Genomic DNA, 17,571 nt, shown 5'->3' on the forward strand with positions numbered 1-17,571 from the left:
TGTTAAAATGGCACCTAAATTGATAACATTCACAATAACAGTCACTGTAAGTCACCAAAGTCGTCGTTAGGCACCTGCTTGGAAGGAAATAGTTCAATTGGTGGAAACATTTGAGCTGTTGGGACAATTTAGTGATAAGAAGAATCGAGACAGTGTGCTTCGTTCAAGAATAGCTGAGTATTTTGCTACTATCCTGCAAATGAAAAATTAGGTTTTTGGAATTCTCATCAATCACTGGAATTAGCAAAAACACAAACTATATTACAGCATATTTTGCATAAAGTCAGGACGGTCAACGTAACAATCGCAATTTCGCTTTAAAAGTTTTTTTGACCACATTATTAATCCAAGGGGTAACCAAATTTGGAGACACTTGAAAGATATGGTCTATGCTAATGTCGCACTATCTATTTAATACCTTAAATGGAATTCGCTTAGTTAAAGAGGACATACAGCCGCAAACATGCGAATTGGTCATGAACAATTTCATGAAAAGGATGCGGTGCTACAAATATAGCCATATAGCTGCAATTTTATTATCTTTTGAACAATAAAATAAGTAGCAATTTATTTGTCTTAAAAAATAATCGTTTTCTTAAAATCGAATTGAAACATCATATCGGAAAGCCCCTTACCTTGACACTAAGTAAAAGATTGGGAGATTTCAAAAGAAAAATAACTCATGTGTTCTGTGGGTTGTACATCGATAAGTTATGTCAATTCTTAAAAATTGTTATAATGATAGAAAGTTTAGCTGTGCACATTTTTAGATACACTGTCCCAAAAATCAGATATCACATACTAAGTCCGGGACTTTAAACTGTATTTTAAGTCAAAATTCCAACTGTCCACAAGTTCTAAGGTGCTATTGAAAAATTAGGGGATCATAGTATTATTTAACAATCGTTTTTTTTTGTGATTTTAAATGGTCCTATAGAACTTCACAAATGTTATCCCAAAATATTATGGCCGTTAAAAACATTTAAGTTCTGAGTTTCTGAATGGAAGTAATAGTAATTGCAAAATTATTCTTGATTTGCTATTATCCAAGCTCATAATTTTAATCGGACTTATGATTCAGAAAATGTTCAATTATTTCACTTAAAATGTTTAAAAAATATATCTCGGAAATACATTTTCTTTTCTACATTTGATTTTGTATAATTCATATTTTATAAACGATTTTTTCACTTAAGAAGTGCGCCATTTAGCAAAAATTTTATATTTGCTTCTATGGCATAAATAATTACAGAATGAACTTCCCCCCTTCTTACCACTCCAAATTAAGTGTAATATTCTGGAAGTCTCAAGGGCGAAGTTCTCTATCAAACTTCACTTTAATCGTATTTTTTTTTTTAAATAATAACTATTTGTATATAATTTTGGATTAATATTATTTCCAAAAATTTCCAAATAAGTTTAACATTTTTAGCAAATTTTATAAACTTTATTATTTTATTTCTTAAATTAATACATTGTCAAAACATCCTTAAAAAACGTATACAACTCGAATGCTTTATAAATTATTTCTATCACATGAAAGCTTATTTCTATTATACATACTTTTAAGTCGGCTTTAAATCTTTTTCATCAAGATTTATCAAACTAACTTCTGGTATAACTTCTCCATTAACTTTTAACGAATGACGAATACCATTTCCACTTGAACGAGCGCATAGTTGAAATTTTACGCCATTTTCTTCAAAGTAAGTATCAGTTCCTCCATCAACAAATTCTCCCTTGAAGTAAAATTTTAAAGGCTTTGAAAATGAATTAATTATAAAAGAAAATAGGCCTACTTACCATTTCATCTCTTAATTTATCATTGAGAAAAATATTAAGGGAATCCAATTCTATAGTAAAATAGAAAATAGAGAATTTTCTAAAGAGTATCTTTTATATATCTTACCTAACACAATCCTGTATTCAACCTCATCGACAACTGTTATCCATGTCCTTAGAGTCCTTGCTAGTTCTTTTGTGTATTGCTTATAAGGTTGGCCATCGATGTAAAGTGAATATTGATACTTAAAACCAGGTGCAGGATCGACTCGAATTATACATCTTGCCTTGTCGATCTTAAAAGAATCCTCACCAACAAGCTTGAACATCCAGTCGCGGCGAATTATTTCCTAGAAGTAGGGTTTAACCAGATCAAACACTTGACTAGATTAAATAATAAGGATCTTTAAGGATTATTTCATTCACAATTTTTTAAATCTACATTTAAGGCGGATGTTTTAATCATTCACATTGTTTATAAGATAAAATTGAATTTATCATTTTAAGTTTTCTTTTATAAGAATCCCAACAATACTTTGTTTAAGGATTTATCTGTCCTCAGTTCGAATCTCGCCTTAATTCAATGGCATCAGGTTTTTGTAAATATGCTTTTTTAAAATTATTTAAAAATCGTATCTCCTTCAGTTTTCAGAATTCTCATTAGTTATGAGCCATCAATCGAGTTTATATTATGTTTTGAGAAATCTTGAAACTATGCTTTGATGGTTTTGAAAAATTCGTCTTACAGCTGATTTCAAATCCTATATTCAGTTTCAGGTATGTGCAAATTTCAACAAGCATTCCCAATTTCAATATATCTCAAAAACTTGATGTGCAGTGAAAAAATTACTCTTAAACCATTTTGTCTTCTTTTGTTAAGGAACCATTTGACATAAATAAAGAAGGCCCAAGATGAAGACTTACAGCAAGAGATGATTTTGGAAAATTATATAAAATACTGAAAATATATAAGAAATGAATGTTGAAGATATGGGTTAGGGATTTGAAAAATCATCACGAATTGTATTGAAAAACTAGTTACAAACAATGTTGTTTTTTCCGAATTTTAAACAAAGTTATTGCAAAAACTGTAGTTGACTTTAAAAAACCGTAGTAGATTTTTAAGTCAGATTTGAACTGAGGCCATGAAAACCTTTCGGAAGGTTCTAGTGTAATAATTTTTTGAAAAAAGCTCTATTCATTCAAAAAAAAGTATTCATGTAAAAATTTACTTTTCCATTTATCCAAACCATTCTTCTACCGCTTGTCGTGCCATGATCAAGTTCAATACGATACATCCGTCCATTTATTGGAACACACCATCTAGCTACAAAATTGCCCTTAGCATAACGATTTTCTTCAGGTAAGTGGTCTTGAACTAATTGAGGTTCCTTAGCAAGATTTTCGAGTTTAAGTGTTGGCGAAAGAAACGACATTTTCTATCATGGAAAATCTGTAAAATAAAAACAAATTTGGTATTTCAATAAAATGTTAGTATTCAAGAATCTTTTTTTTTAAGGGCAAAGAAATACTTAAAAACAGCGTTTTTAGTTTTAAAAATATACAATAGAAAATTTTTCAATTACGTTTCATCTATTTATATAATTTTTCCAGAGGATTTACTCTTAAACTTGAGACACACGAATACACTAATAATTAATTGAAAACGGTTTTCGCTAATGTTCTCCGAAGCTAGTTCAGCAGGGCACTGGGAAGATTCACTTAAATGTATTAGCTCGAATGGCTTCAAGTATTTCAAGCTATAAGATGAGTAGAAATTAAAAATTAAAAGTAACGAAATAAGGATAGAAAAACTCAAATTTCAAAACCCAAAGTCTTGATATTGCAGAACTACATTTATTTCAATTTTATTCACTCAGCAATTTTTTTTGGAATAATAACTTAGGAAATGTGTTTTCAATATCAGTTAACAATAATTTCCACGTTTATCCTATTAAAAATTACTGTTTACAAAAATATAAAAATATATTACGAACCTTATGTAGGCTATCCGAGAACTGAAACTGAAATACGTATCGTCTTCCAACAAAGGCAATAATAAATAGTAGGTACTAGCGGTTTACTTTTCACCATAATCTATACCTCTACAAGCTTTTAATGATACATAGGTAAAGGATGCATGAATTTACGACTTCGTAAAACCAATCTACACTCCAAATCAATTGATTAAACATTATGTTGGAATGTGAACTATTTCTACCTTGCTAGTGCGTAATGTTAAAAATGAAAAAATATTTTTGTTTTTGAAATAAGCTGTGAGTATTGAAAGAATTAACTTTGGTCGACAATGAACTTTTATAATAGAAAGGATTGTCGCAAATGCGAATTACGCCTTGTAATTTTTCTACCACATTAGATTTTTAAAATATATATATTTTAAAATGTTAAAAACTAAAGGCAAACACAACATAGTTTTTTAACAATAAATTGTATGATGATTTTGCAAATTACAAATCTTTCTGTTCTAGATACAGTTTAAATCATTTTAGTAATCACCTAGTTTCTGAAAATTCTTCTTAGTTATGTGCCTTCATTTAACTCTGTATGAAGTTTAAAGAAACATTGATTGATCTGATTTCGAATACAGACTTCGATTTTTACTATAAAATTTTAAAAATATCTGTTTCAACATTAATTTTATATTTTTTCAATTACTTTCAAAAACTAAATGTGATATATCCTTGTTTAGAGAATGGATTTGTTACAAAACAGAAATGACTTTTAAACTATTTTAAATTGGTAACACCACCACCTCACCAACGTTTTGTTCCATTTTTTTTTATTCAAACTCCATACAATTTCTATAATCTGTCATTTGCGCCACTTTTGAAATAAACTTATAATAAATTGAAAACAAGTCAAAAATAAACATTGAAAAGTTTTTTCTGTCCCACATACAAAACCATTCTTTTTTTAATGATTAAGATGTCTTAAATTCTAATCTCACTATTAAATTTTTCTATCACATCAGGTTTTTTAAATTTGGACCATTATATTGCTAAAAAACAACAGACAGGATTTTTAAAGCTAAATTAAAACTCAAAATTTCTCTGGCTCTCTTCTGGAAATTCTAATTAGTTTTAAGTCTTTATTTGACTGTATAAGAAATTTTAATTTAATACTTTTATAGTTTTAAAAAATACATAATAGAATTGTTAATACAATAGATTCATTACAAAACAAAACGTACTTTCAAATCGTTTTACCTTTTTGTGTTGAAAACCGATTTAGCATAAGTGGTTTAGCATTTCTATCAGATTTTTATTTTTATATAATTATTTTTTATTAACTTTTAAAAATTTTTTTTTAAAATATTACATGTAATAATTAAAATATTTCCACTAAATATTAAAGAATATTAAGGATTAGATATTTTTAAAACCATCACTGATTTTATTGAAAAAAGGTACTTCACAAAGGTACTAAAAGGTAATTCTGTTTTCGAATTTTAAAAATTAGTACCAAAGAACCTGATATGATACATTAATTTTTAAGTTAGATTTGAAATAAGGCTTCCAAAACTCTTAAACTTTGCCAACCCGTGAAGTTTATCATAAAAAGTGTCGAAGAAGGATTTGGAGTGCAACTAACCAACAGTAAATCGTACAGAAATGAATAAAACCTTTTTAGAATCAGTTGTTAAAGTGACATTCAAGTCTTTTAGTCAAAAGTAGAAATGACAAAAATCAGTTTTTAAATACACGTTTCGATATGTGAATTCGAAGACTTAATTTTTTAAACTTATGATTCAAATGTTAATTCTAATAGACTGTTTTTAAAAGGCATACACAATTTCAATACGATCAACGGCACTTCTTCGTGAAGGAAAAATTGATAAATATTCTAACAAATATTTGCTGGTGACATGAGACCGTATATGCATTTTATAAGGATTCTTTTCATTCTTAAAACTTATCTTAATGACCACAGTAGACTCAGAGTTATAGTTCCTAGAAAACAACAAAACATCTCCTAACAGAGAACCTTGGATTTCTATAGGCAAGTTCAGAATTTTGTTTTCTTATTTTTTTATTTTATTGAGACATATTCAATCAGTTTTCAATTACAATAATATTCAATTTTGCTCGACTTAAGATATGTCTAAATAAATTAGGTGGCGCAGTCCATGAAGAACCAGGCCTAGTGACTTAGAACTCTTAACCATTCCTGTGTGCGAGTAATGTTGTTAGATATGGAAGGGACCTACAGTTTATATGCCGAATCCGAACGGCTAATTTGAGAAAACATTTTTTCATGACAAGGATTACTCTTGGAGGATTTGTCAATTCCTCCCAAGAGGAAGTACCCGTGAAAAATGTAAGGTGGCATAGGCATGTATTAAACCCAAGACCAGGTACTAAGGTACTACTTAAGTCTGAGCTAGTTAAAAAATTGTTTAAATTTTGTATCATTCAAATTCGTAGTATTACGGTTTCTTAATCATATTGCTCTAATTTTAGTTTCTTACTCCCGCCTACTATAGCGGCTTTGCTCATTACTGGTTGATAATAACTAACAGACTAGGACTAAAACTAAGCTTACAACTAAGTAAAACCAAAGCGTAAAAGATCAAAGCACAGGCAAATAACCAAGAATAATTTTCTGACTACCCCGAGTTTAGCAGTTAACTGATCCGTGACGCACTTCCTGTTAAGAATAAGACTAGTCTCATTGCTATTTATTACATTATTATAGAATACTCTGGCAATTAAACTTTAAATTGTATGTTAATAACATTTGTGCATATAGCTTTTGTAAATCAAAGCCTTATAATTCAAAGGGCCCGAATTTATATCTGGTCTTAAAAGAGCGAGTGACCCCTCCTTGAGACAATTAAACGGTGAAATGTAAAAGTTGTCATTTAAAAGTTGTCAGTGCTGTTCGATTCTATTAAGGAAAGGATCCTTTTAGTGGGTTTTGATGAGATATTGTGCGCTCTATCTTTTTCAAAAATAGGTCTGTTTGGTACTGCCTGATGGGTGTTACTTGTGTTGAGTCGTAGATTGTTTTGTTGGAATACCATTTTTATTTGGTTTTCTAAAAAGTCCGCAGCAACTGTTGGTGATATGGTAAACTAAGTTCAGAATCCGTACTTAAGAATGTTTCTTATTAATGTCCTATACATTAGAATTTAATTTATTTATTGAATTCGTTAAACAAACCAATGTTTGAACTTGAGACTAATATTACATTTTGGTGGTCTTTTGCAAGAATTTTGATTTAAATAGTATTTTCAATGAACCAGCCTTTTTTTGCCTTTTTTATAATCATCCTACCATGTTTTATAAAGAGGAATCGGTTTTAAAAATTTACGCCAAGAAACTTTGTTTCCGAACGTTACGGTATTTCAAAATTATTTATTTTAAGGTTAGGAGATTAACTCTCTTAAACTGCAGTCAGTTCTTCGAGTAAAATTCTTGAAATTTTAAAATCGACATGATCAAATCCGTAAAAATTGAATTGTGTTAATATTTTTAAACATGTTCTTGAAATTCTTATTTTCCATTAAAAAAAATCGCATCTATGAACCACGAAATCAACCAATTTGACACTTCCATTTATTTTGTAACTTTAACTATAGTATGCCCTGGAATCTTTAGATGGTATTCTTTCTCCAATTTTCAGGTGATTTCCTATTTTGCGTGATGTCCATTTCCGCAAAAGTAATTTCTACCAAACGCAGGGTCCAAGTTTACAAAAAATTGGCAAAACATTAGATGCTTAAAAAACTATAGGATCGAATATATCGCTGTTTTTCTGAACATAAGATATGCATTTACATATTTAGGTTATTTTCATTCCACGTTGTATTGGAGGAGTTAATTTTTTGACACATGCCACCAACGTTAAAATTAGTTTTGGATTGTTTGGATTGTTTTTCTTGACATGATTATGTGAATGACTTTTCTTCAAAAATCGCCCTAGCGGTTCATAAAAATATGACCATATTTTTCGTTTGCACTCTTCTCTGCTTTGAACCTTCAATGTAGTATTGTGTACACTTTCTTTTTTAACTCTTTAAGACATAATACTTGTGAACAAAATAAATAAATAAATTATATATTGTGTTCTATAGTGTTCAACTCACCTAAAAGGGTACCACTAATAATTAAGTCTTAAAAAAGTTTATCAAAATATTTCTATTGATTAAACCTTATATTTCAAAAAGCACTCAATCAATTGAACCGCACTGTTTCACATAAAACATATAAAAGGTTTCGACTTGATTCCTATTGTCATTCGACAGAAAGGATTAACCATACATAAAAATAAACCTAGATTTGTACGATTATGTATAGAGGAAAGGATTCGTGTCCTGAAACATTTGGAATGTCATAAAAAAAGAACTAATGTGACAAACGACACACATATGAGTGAAACCAAACCACTATAATTATATATGCATGTTATTTATTGTTAACACAAAACGAGCCTGAAAATAAAAGGAAAAAATAAATATTTTATAATACACACATGTACATATACAGGAACATATCCTGACAAGTTTTCATTTTTTTTTGATTAAATGGCTTGACATGGAAAAGTTTGGGCAAGGGCAGGTTGCAGGTTTAATCTGAATTAGCTAATGTGATGAAAAACGAATGGTTTCTACAGGCTTTCCCTGATTCCTGGCATAAGTTATAGCTTAATCGTGGAATAAGATATTGCCATGCATTAAACTTCTCGTAAACAAAATTTAAAGACATAAAAGTTAGAACTTCATTTTTTTTAAGCTAAGATAACTAAGAGGGAATTTTATTACTCGGTAAGCTATCTGAAGAATAACTAAAAAAACATTCATCATTGTCTGAAATATCAACTGACGTTTATTGTTTAGGTGACTATTGACAATTAAAAAAAAAAACTCAAAAAATTAAAATTGTATTTAAATAAATGTAGGCCCTGGTTTGTATGATTCAAGCTTTCAGCTAAACGGACCAACCAATAAGCTTGAGTTTAAATACATATCATATATTAACGTTGTAGGTAGAAGAAATTTGTTAATTTTTTACTCCTGAAATATTTTATTTCTTAAGGACTAATTTTTATTGCAACCACATTTTTATGACTGGAGGGACATTTCCGAAATTTTAGTTAAGGTTATGAGCACATTTTTATGACAAGCTATTTGCAACAAAAGTCATGATATAATAAAAACAGAGAGAAGTGTATAGTAGCCTTGAATTAAAATATTAAGACATACATACGTCCAATTCTATTTTTGGAATATACATTTACTTAATTCCAATTACTCACTTAAGGTGGCGCAACAGTCCTATGTGAACTAAGGCTTTATGCAACAAATTTCTCCATCTAGTTGGGTCCAAAATATTTCCATTTTCGCGCTCCAAGTTTTCCAATTATGCGCTGTGGGTCTGGCTAAAGGCCCAACTATAATAGGCATAAGCAAACATAAGCTTATGTCAAAAACCCAACGATAATTCACTGAAGTTAGCGAAATTACTGCATAGCCATAATGCAATTTTGCTCACGTATCTAAATGTCAGATTTTACTTATGCGGCGAGCGACTGGGATCGCTCTTGCTTAAGTGTGCTTAAGTTAACGAAACTGAGAAAAATTGAACGAATCGGAGCTAGACTCCATTATGTTCACTCGTATCGAGATTCTTTGTATTCGCACGTTTACTTATGCGCGCATATGCTAGCTTATGTCTATTATAGTTGGGCCTTAAGTCTACTTTTCTCTCGAAATGGCAGAAGGTGCTTTCATCCGCTTTTGTCACAGTCTATGCTTCAGCACCGAATAGCAGAATGGGGATGATGATGTTGTTATGTAGCGACACTTTGTCCAAAGAAACAGCGGTAAGCAAGATTAATTCTTCGTATTAGCGTTGGTGTTGTTTTCTTCCTTCATAGCGAGGCCTAGGTAGATGAAGTCCTTAACCCCCTTAAACTTACGTCTGTCGATGGTGACGTTTTAACCGAGACGTCGTCGGTGTGGTAAGTCCTTTCTTGACCACAGCATGTACTTTGTTTTGCCCCCATTAACCGTTAAACCTATTTTTGCCGACTCTGCCTCAATACTCACAAAAGCCCCATTGACATCACGCTGAGTTCTTCTGAATATGTCAATGTCATCAGCATAATGCTAGTAATGGGACAGACTTTTGAAAGAAAGTGCCTTTAGTGTTGACGTGTGAGGTCTGCACTATTCATTCAAGAACTTGCTTACTTAAGGTAACGCTCAAGTCCGGGGCGGACCTGGGCCTCAACCAACATGTGTCTCCAGCCAGGTCGGTCCCTAGCTAGCTGTCTTCATTTTCATTTCATCATTTTTGAGGTCTTCACCCACCTGCGTGCGCCACCTGAGTCGCGGTCTTCCCCTACTACGCCGTCCCTAGGGATTCGATTCGAAGACCCTCCGGGCTGGAACATTGATGTCAATTCGCTCTACATGACCTCGCCCTCTAAGCAGTTGGACTTTAATTCTGTTAACTAGGTCAGTGTCGCTGTACAGCCCGTACAGTTTGTCGTTATATCTTCTCCTCCATTCTCCATCTATGCATACGGGACCAAAAATCACCCGAAAGATTTTTCTCTCGAAGCATCCTTAAGACGCTCTCATCTTTTTTTGACAGCGTCCAGGCCTCAGCGCCATAAATGAGAACCAGGATGATGAGTGTCTTATAGATGGTGATTTTAGATGCTCGAGAGAGCACTTTACTTCTCAATTGTCTTTAAAGTCCAAAGAAGCAGCGATTTGCAAGAGTTATTCTGTTGATTTCAGCGCGTGTGTCGTTGTCTGTGTTAATAGCGGTGCCTAGGTAGACAAAGTCCTTAACTACCTCAAATTTATAGCTTTCCATGGTTACGTTTGGTCCAAGACGTCGTTGTTCAATGTCCTTTTTTGATGACAGCATATACTTGGTCTTGCCCTCATTGACCACTAAACGCATCTTCTTCGCTTCCGTCACAATGCTCAAAAACGCTCCACTGACATCACGCTTTGATCTTCCAATTATGTCAATATCATCTGCGTATCCGTGTAATTGTGTTGACGGTTGAGTTTTTCACAATTCTTTCCAGAACGATGTTAAAGAAGTCGCATGACAGTGCATCGCCTTGTCTAAAAACTTTTTTGACATCAAATGCATCGGAAAGATCTTTTCCGGCCATGATAAAGCAGCGTGCATTCTCCATCGTCATTCTGCACAAACGAATAAGTTTGACAGGGATGGCTAAACTAGACATTGCTCTGTAGAGCTCTTCCCTATGGATGCTGTCATACGCGGCTTTAAAATCGATAAAGTGGTGGTGGGTATCGATTTGAATTTCCCGGGTTTTTCCCAGGTCTGCCGTACTGTGAATATTTGGTCGATAGTGGACTTTCCTGGTCTGAAGCCACACTCATAAGGACCAAACAGGTTGTTGACGAATGGCTTCAGACGTGCACATAATACGGCAGAGAGGATCTTGTATGCAATGTTAAGGAGACTTTAGCTCTATAGTTGGCGCAATTTAGAGGGTCTCCTTTTTTATGTATCGGGCAAACTATGCTGAGCTTTCACTCATCGGGCAAGCTTTCTTCCGTCCATATTTTGCAGATGAGTTGGTGCATGCTCCCTATCAAGTCATCGCCTGCTGATTTAAATAGTTCGGCAGCGTTCTTTCAAAAACGATGTTAAAAGAATCGCATGAGAGCGCATCATCTTGTGTAAAACCTTTTCTGAAATCGAAAGGTTTTTGTAAAGTTGTTTCCAACCTTAATGGGGCAGCGTGCAATGGAGGCATTGTCATCCTGTGGCCTTGAAATAAGTGAAAAGACGGTGGGTGTCAATTTGATGTTCTTGGTTTTTTCTCAGGATTTTCCGTAATGTAAATACTTTATGGACTGTGTACTTTTCTGGTCTAAAACCGCACTGATAAGGACCTATCAGGTTGTTGAAGTTCACATATTACGGCAAAGAAAATTTGCCTCCATATTTGGTGCAGTTTAGATGGTCTCCATTTTTCAGAACTTAATTCCAAATTATTCTTTTGAAGAGAAAATAATTGAAATGGAAATCTTTAAACAAATAAATTAAATTCTGTTGCGCTTAAGCTCGTAGCTCATTATAAACGAATGTGTAAACCTAAAGGATAGTGGATGAGAAGTCTCAGACAAAAGTTCCCCTATGAAACTAAGGACAAATATGCGAGACAAAACCGAACCCTGAGGCACAGTAGCATTTATTTTACGAATAGAAAAGGATAAATTAGATGGCGCACCAGTTTGTTAAGTTACTAGGGCCTAGTGATTTACAAAATTTGCTCCTTGAGGTTTAATCACTTCCTTGCAACCCGTAAATAGTACAGGTGGCGCTATGCGACAATCCTACTATGAAAATACCCATCACGCTACGTTTACATCTGAGGACAAAAACAACCGAGTTCACATTAAAGTTAAAGTAAGCTTACAAGAAAAATCAATGTCACGCTTGAAATTTCTGAGCCCTCATCTGAAGTAAATTTGTTGTTAAAGGTTTCAAAGGCACACTATATATGCAAACATTAAAATTGGACAAAGAAAGGTTAAATATTATGCATTTTTGTAAAGCTTAAAGAATACAATCAAATCCCTTCTTTTTAAGGCCAATAAAGCAGTGGAACAAATAAATATAAATGCATTTAGCGGAATTTGGCATCAAGCTTTTGAATAGAAAATGCATGCGTCCGATGGGGTAGAACGGTCCCTTCACTACAAGTAGTTTTGGAACATCTAACAGTTTTAAATACATATAATATCCATACAATTTAATGCTGGTGTGCCTCAGGGATCTGTCTACCTCACTTTTTTTTTTCATTAAGGAACTTTTGTCTGAGACTTCTCATCTAAAACCTTTAGTTTTGACATTCATTTTTAAATACATGTTCATTCAGATGTGGGCTTCCAAGGGCAACGTCTGATAATTTCATTAAATTCTGACCTTGATTGTCCAATGGGGAGTTTATATCTAGGTCTCCATTTTACCGCTGTTTTCATAGGAATGCTTATTTGTTTATCCTCGATTCCAATGTCGGACGCACTGCAAAGTAAAGAGATTATGTTTTCATGCCATACTGCACGAATGTAAAATGGCACCGAATTTGACGGTAGTTGCACTGTTCTTAAGCGGTCCATAGAAACCACACTTGTGTGCACACCCTTGTGCCGACACCCGGTGTGGTATTCCGCCACACTCGACATACTAAATCTTACACAAAAAGAGGAAGGATCAGAATGAGTGACGTTGGACCTTAAAGATTTTATTGAAATAACTTGCCACGCACCGCACTGAATAGTAAATGTGCGCGCGCATCCCCATACACATCATGCAAAACACAAAAAAGTCAAAAACTTTTTATTATACGCGCTTCATGCCTGACACCGAAACTCGCTGTCTGCTCTAGTCCAGCCCACACACAGCACACATTTCTGCAGACACAAGTGTGGCATCTATGGGCCACTTTAATTGCTTGCACATTTTTAATTTCAAAATCTCTTCCAAGACTTTAAGCCAAAGGTTGTGACAATTACTGTTGCATAACGTTTTATATAAAATTAACTTATTTGTATATGAAAAAATATTCTTAACCCTTGTTTACATAACGTATCAACCAACATTAAAAATTAGAAAAAAAAATCAATATCTCACTTTGATAAACACAATGCACTTAATAAAATTACATATGGTTTTAAAAATCACGTCACAGCAGAAATCTCAACTTAAAAACTAAAAGCAACAATTAGGTATTTTAAGCTCAACGGATATTTAGGCCAAGGAAAGCTCTTAACAAACTTTAAAAAGGTTTTTTTTTTTTAAATTTTAAAATCCTCTTTAGCACGAATGCAGCACTGCATGTCCTTAAAATTTCACAATTTCAGAATGCAACAGTTCAAAGAACTTTCTAAACCCAAAAGAAGACAAAAAAAAAAACACTTTTCTCAAACAAAACTTTTTAAAACTGACCCTTGAAAGAATTTCTTCTTACTACACACACCGCAGCAACTTAACTCAAGAATTGTACTCTTTACTATTTGTCCTTCTGACTTCTAGCACAAAACTAAAACCGGGAAATAATTTAAGCGCCAAAGTACTCTCAAAACCAAGTACACAGAGGCGAGACCGTTTTTAATGTTTATAAAAAGTAAAATACAAAATACAGAAGGAGAAAACAACAACAAATTTTACAGCAAAGCAGTTTAATGTACAGTGTACTTTAATAATAAGCAGCACACGCCAAGGTCACCACAATAAAAATGGCCGCATGTTCATTTACATATTTAAATATTGTATCCTTAACGTGGCATAACGTATATAAGCCTAATAGAGGCGCATAATGCTTCAATCACGACCTGCTGCAATGCACTATAGCAGAAGGTGGAATGAATATACACCTTTTTGGAATTACCTCGGCAACGGTTCGAGACCAAAACTGTGTCCTTGATGGGTATGTAAGTTGCCTGAGAGTGGGAGTTAGAGTAACTCTCTTAAGCATTTCCCGGGTCGTGTGGAAGAGTTGTTGCAGGATATTTTGTACATATGCCGCTTTTTTGTAGTCGTCCTTTATATGGAGTGGGGTGCAATCGGCGTTTTGTAAGCTAATGCACATATACGCAAGGATGTGCCCTTTGCGCCCAATGTTGAGTAAACAGTGTAGGTTATGCATTACAGGGTATAATTGTAACACAGGAAGTTAGAGTGTTTTGCTTTAGCAGGCACTTTGCGCTGGTTCCCCACTTTAATGAAGGTTGACTTAAACATCATTACATCCGGGGGTAGTGATATTTTGAGAGAGTTCTTGAAGAGTAATGCACACAATTTTGGTGTTTCTATTTTTTTACTGCTTTTTGTAAATGTTGATTAATTTAAATATGCACAAAGTCAAATCCATGGAGCTTGGAATTTGTCAGCATTTGCTTACTCTAATTATTTTTCTTTTTTCGGTGTTATAATTTAGATATTGCAACATTTTCATGAGTTACAATTTTCTAGAAGTGACATTCAATTTTGACTTTAAGCTTTGCATTAAATAAATAGATTGCAAGCAACTTAAAGTTAAAAGTTACTCAAACAGGCAAAAGTCTTCAAAGTTTTCTGCCTAAAGTTTTAACTTTACCTAATTATTTGCTTTCAAACTTTTGTTTTGAAGTTTTGCTGAGAGGATGATGCTTCATTGGTAAAGATCTCTGAGGTCTTATTTCCCCGAACATTCCTGTTCATGTTCACCGAACACGTTGTTGTTTCCGCACACATGACAGAGCCGAACTTTGGCCCGTTGATTTTTGACTTGCTGAAAATTTAAATGGATCGACAGAGCCAAACCAAGCCACCTCAGTTTCCCTACACGCGGTGAATTTTAGATCGGCTCGGGTCCATTTGAATCATTGACTCTATCGTGTATGGCAAGCTTAAGAAATAATCGAAGAAATTTAAGAAAAGTAACATATATTTAGCTACGTTTTTACTTGCGACATATAGGAACTATATGGCAAGTTTTGCATTCGTGCAAAATTTCGAACTCGAGATTTTAATCAAACATGATATTACGATGGTAGACAAGTCGAAAAAAGTGGGCCCACGATTTCGTCCGGTCGGTTTTGTCTGTCTGTCCACGCTCCTACAGCCTAAACCATTGGGTCGATTGAGGTCAAACTGGGAAGTTAAGGTTTTGAGCAGATTCGCGTTAGGCGTTTTTTTCATTTTTTTTTTAAGACCAAAACTAACAGTGGCCCCCATACAATTTTTTTGGTCAAAAAACAAGAATTCGAATTTTCTCAAAAACAAACCGATAGATTTTTTTTTAATTTGCTCTAAAATTTTATTTTTTAACTTGACTTCTTTTAATAAGAAAAACATATTTTTGTATTGCTCAGGAAAGGTACCGCTCATAGAACAGTTATTTTGTTTTTTATTTTTCTCAGCAATTTATAAACTGATTTCAATAATTGTTTTAATAAATAAGCTCTTATATTTCCTTAACAATATTTGATTATCAAAAGTACAATTTTTCATTGTTTGGATTTTTAAAAAAATATTGAATTATTTTTTTTTTCAAAATTTTATATCTCAAAAACGGGTTAGCATTTTTTTAAGAAATTCAAATGAATACGTATATTTACAATCACCTAACAACTGCATACCAAAAATATTTTTAGAACAAAATTGAAAAATTTATACATATTATACACAAAATTAATTAAAAAAAAAACGTTCTAACGATTTTCAAAAAAAAAAAATTGAAAAATCAAAGGTTTGTTGATTTATAAAATGGCATTTAAAATTTTTTTAAATTATTTTAACTGTTTTTAAAGTAAATAATTTTGACAACATTTTAATAACATTCATATCTTGTATCCAAATTAATGGATTTGGTACATATTTATGTATTTTTATAACTATAACTATTGTACACACCAACTATGGCCGTGTAGCGCCACTGCATCGGATTAACGAATATGATATGTTTAATCAACAAACTATTTTAAAGGGTCTAAAATAAATAAATTGGATGGCGCAACAGTCCGTTTGAGAACTAATGCCTAGTGACTGACAACTCTCAACCATTCCTGTGTGCGAGTACTGTTGTCAGGGATGGAAGGGACCTACAGTTTTTAGCCGAATCCGAACGGCAAATTTGAGAAAGCATTTTTTATGACAAGAATTATTCTTGTAGAATTTGTCAATTCCTCGCAAGAGGCAGTACCCGTGAAAAAACTTTAGGCGGCATAGGCAGGGATTGAACGCAAGACCTTTCGCATGGCAGTCCAACGCACTAACCATCATGCCACGGGTACTACATTTTAAAGGGTCTATCAAGAATTAAAATCTTGGTACTTTTGTATGTAAGATTTTAAAATATTATTCTTTAAGAATAAGGTTGCTTAACACATATTTTACTCGCTTTCGCGAATATAAAAGAATAAATACTTAGTACTAGTTAAATAAACGTACAACCTCTACAACTACTGCTTACGTGTCACCTCATAACTTAAATCTAAAACGCACAAGAGCCTGACTACAACCAACACATGAATAGCAATTTCTTGTACTTTAACGAAAAAAATAAGCTGATCGTAATAACTCCATGTTTGCACTGAAAACTTGTAGAAAGAAGGAATTTCACATTGTTTCACTATCATCATAAACTTGTCATTATCTATCTATCTGCATAAAGCTGAGCACGCCAAGTGAACTATTCTATGTTCGTTTTAGACACCTACCTAATAGGGTGGGCCGAAAAAACAAATTTTTTTTTATTTGATTCGCAATACCTCACAAAAGTTGTTAATTACCTATCTGAGTAAAACTCTGAAAAAATTTTCTAAATAAAAAAATATCTTCCGTTCGCGCATTCCATTCAAACTTTTGAAAAGTTGTGAAAATTTGCTGTTTTCTTTAATTTAAAAAAAAATACAAAATGTACTATTATAAAAACGCAATAGGTCCTAATGATGAGTTTAAGGCATGAAGAAAACAAAAAAACAACGAATTTAATAAATGTTTATTGTTAAACGTTCGCGCAAAGCAGTTAAATGTTACAATTTTTCACAAAAATGAGCGATTTTCCAATTTTTTGTACATCACATTTGCTTACTCAAATAACTATGATTAGAACAAAATAAAATAATAAAACAACAAAAAAAAATTCATTAAATAGTTTGCACTTTAAAGTCTGATTTTTTTAAAAATTCAGGCATAATGGACCGTGACAGGAGAGTGGTTCTTATCAAGCCATCTCTTGCGTCTACTCCACACACTTTTTTTGAAGCTTCAGAAACGAGCT

At 32.8% G+C, this 17,571-nt stretch overlaps 1 protein-coding gene across 2 annotated transcripts; it reads right to left on the reverse strand.

Moving 5' to 3' along the window:
- Positions 1–1,424: 1,424 nt before the first annotated feature.
- On the reverse strand, positions 1,425–13,908 carry LOC129942990 (fas apoptotic inhibitory molecule 1). 2 transcript variants are annotated; one of them, XM_056052182.1, is made up of 5 exons: positions 13,755–13,908; positions 3,015–3,235; positions 1,910–2,132; positions 1,804–1,853; positions 1,425–1,739 (listed from the first exon to the last, which is right to left on the reverse strand). In XM_056052182.1, exons 2-5 carry the CDS (start codon positions 3,216–3,218, stop codon positions 1,566–1,568), a joined length of 651 nt encoding a protein of 216 aa, XP_055908157.1. In that variant the 5' UTR covers positions 3,219–3,235; positions 13,755–13,908; the 3' UTR covers positions 1,425–1,565. The 2 variants fall into 2 exon arrangements, with proteins under 2 accessions (XP_055908157.1, XP_055908158.1); XM_056052183.1 differs by having other exon boundaries at positions 13,786–13,872.
- Between the last annotated feature and the right edge of the window lie 3,663 nt (positions 13,909–17,571).

The sequence above is a fragment of the Eupeodes corollae genome, chromosome 1, assembly GCF_945859685.1.
Source record: "Eupeodes corollae chromosome 1, idEupCoro1.1, whole genome shotgun sequence".
Classification (NCBI taxonomy): Eukaryota; Metazoa; Arthropoda; class Insecta; order Diptera; family Syrphidae; genus Eupeodes; species Eupeodes corollae.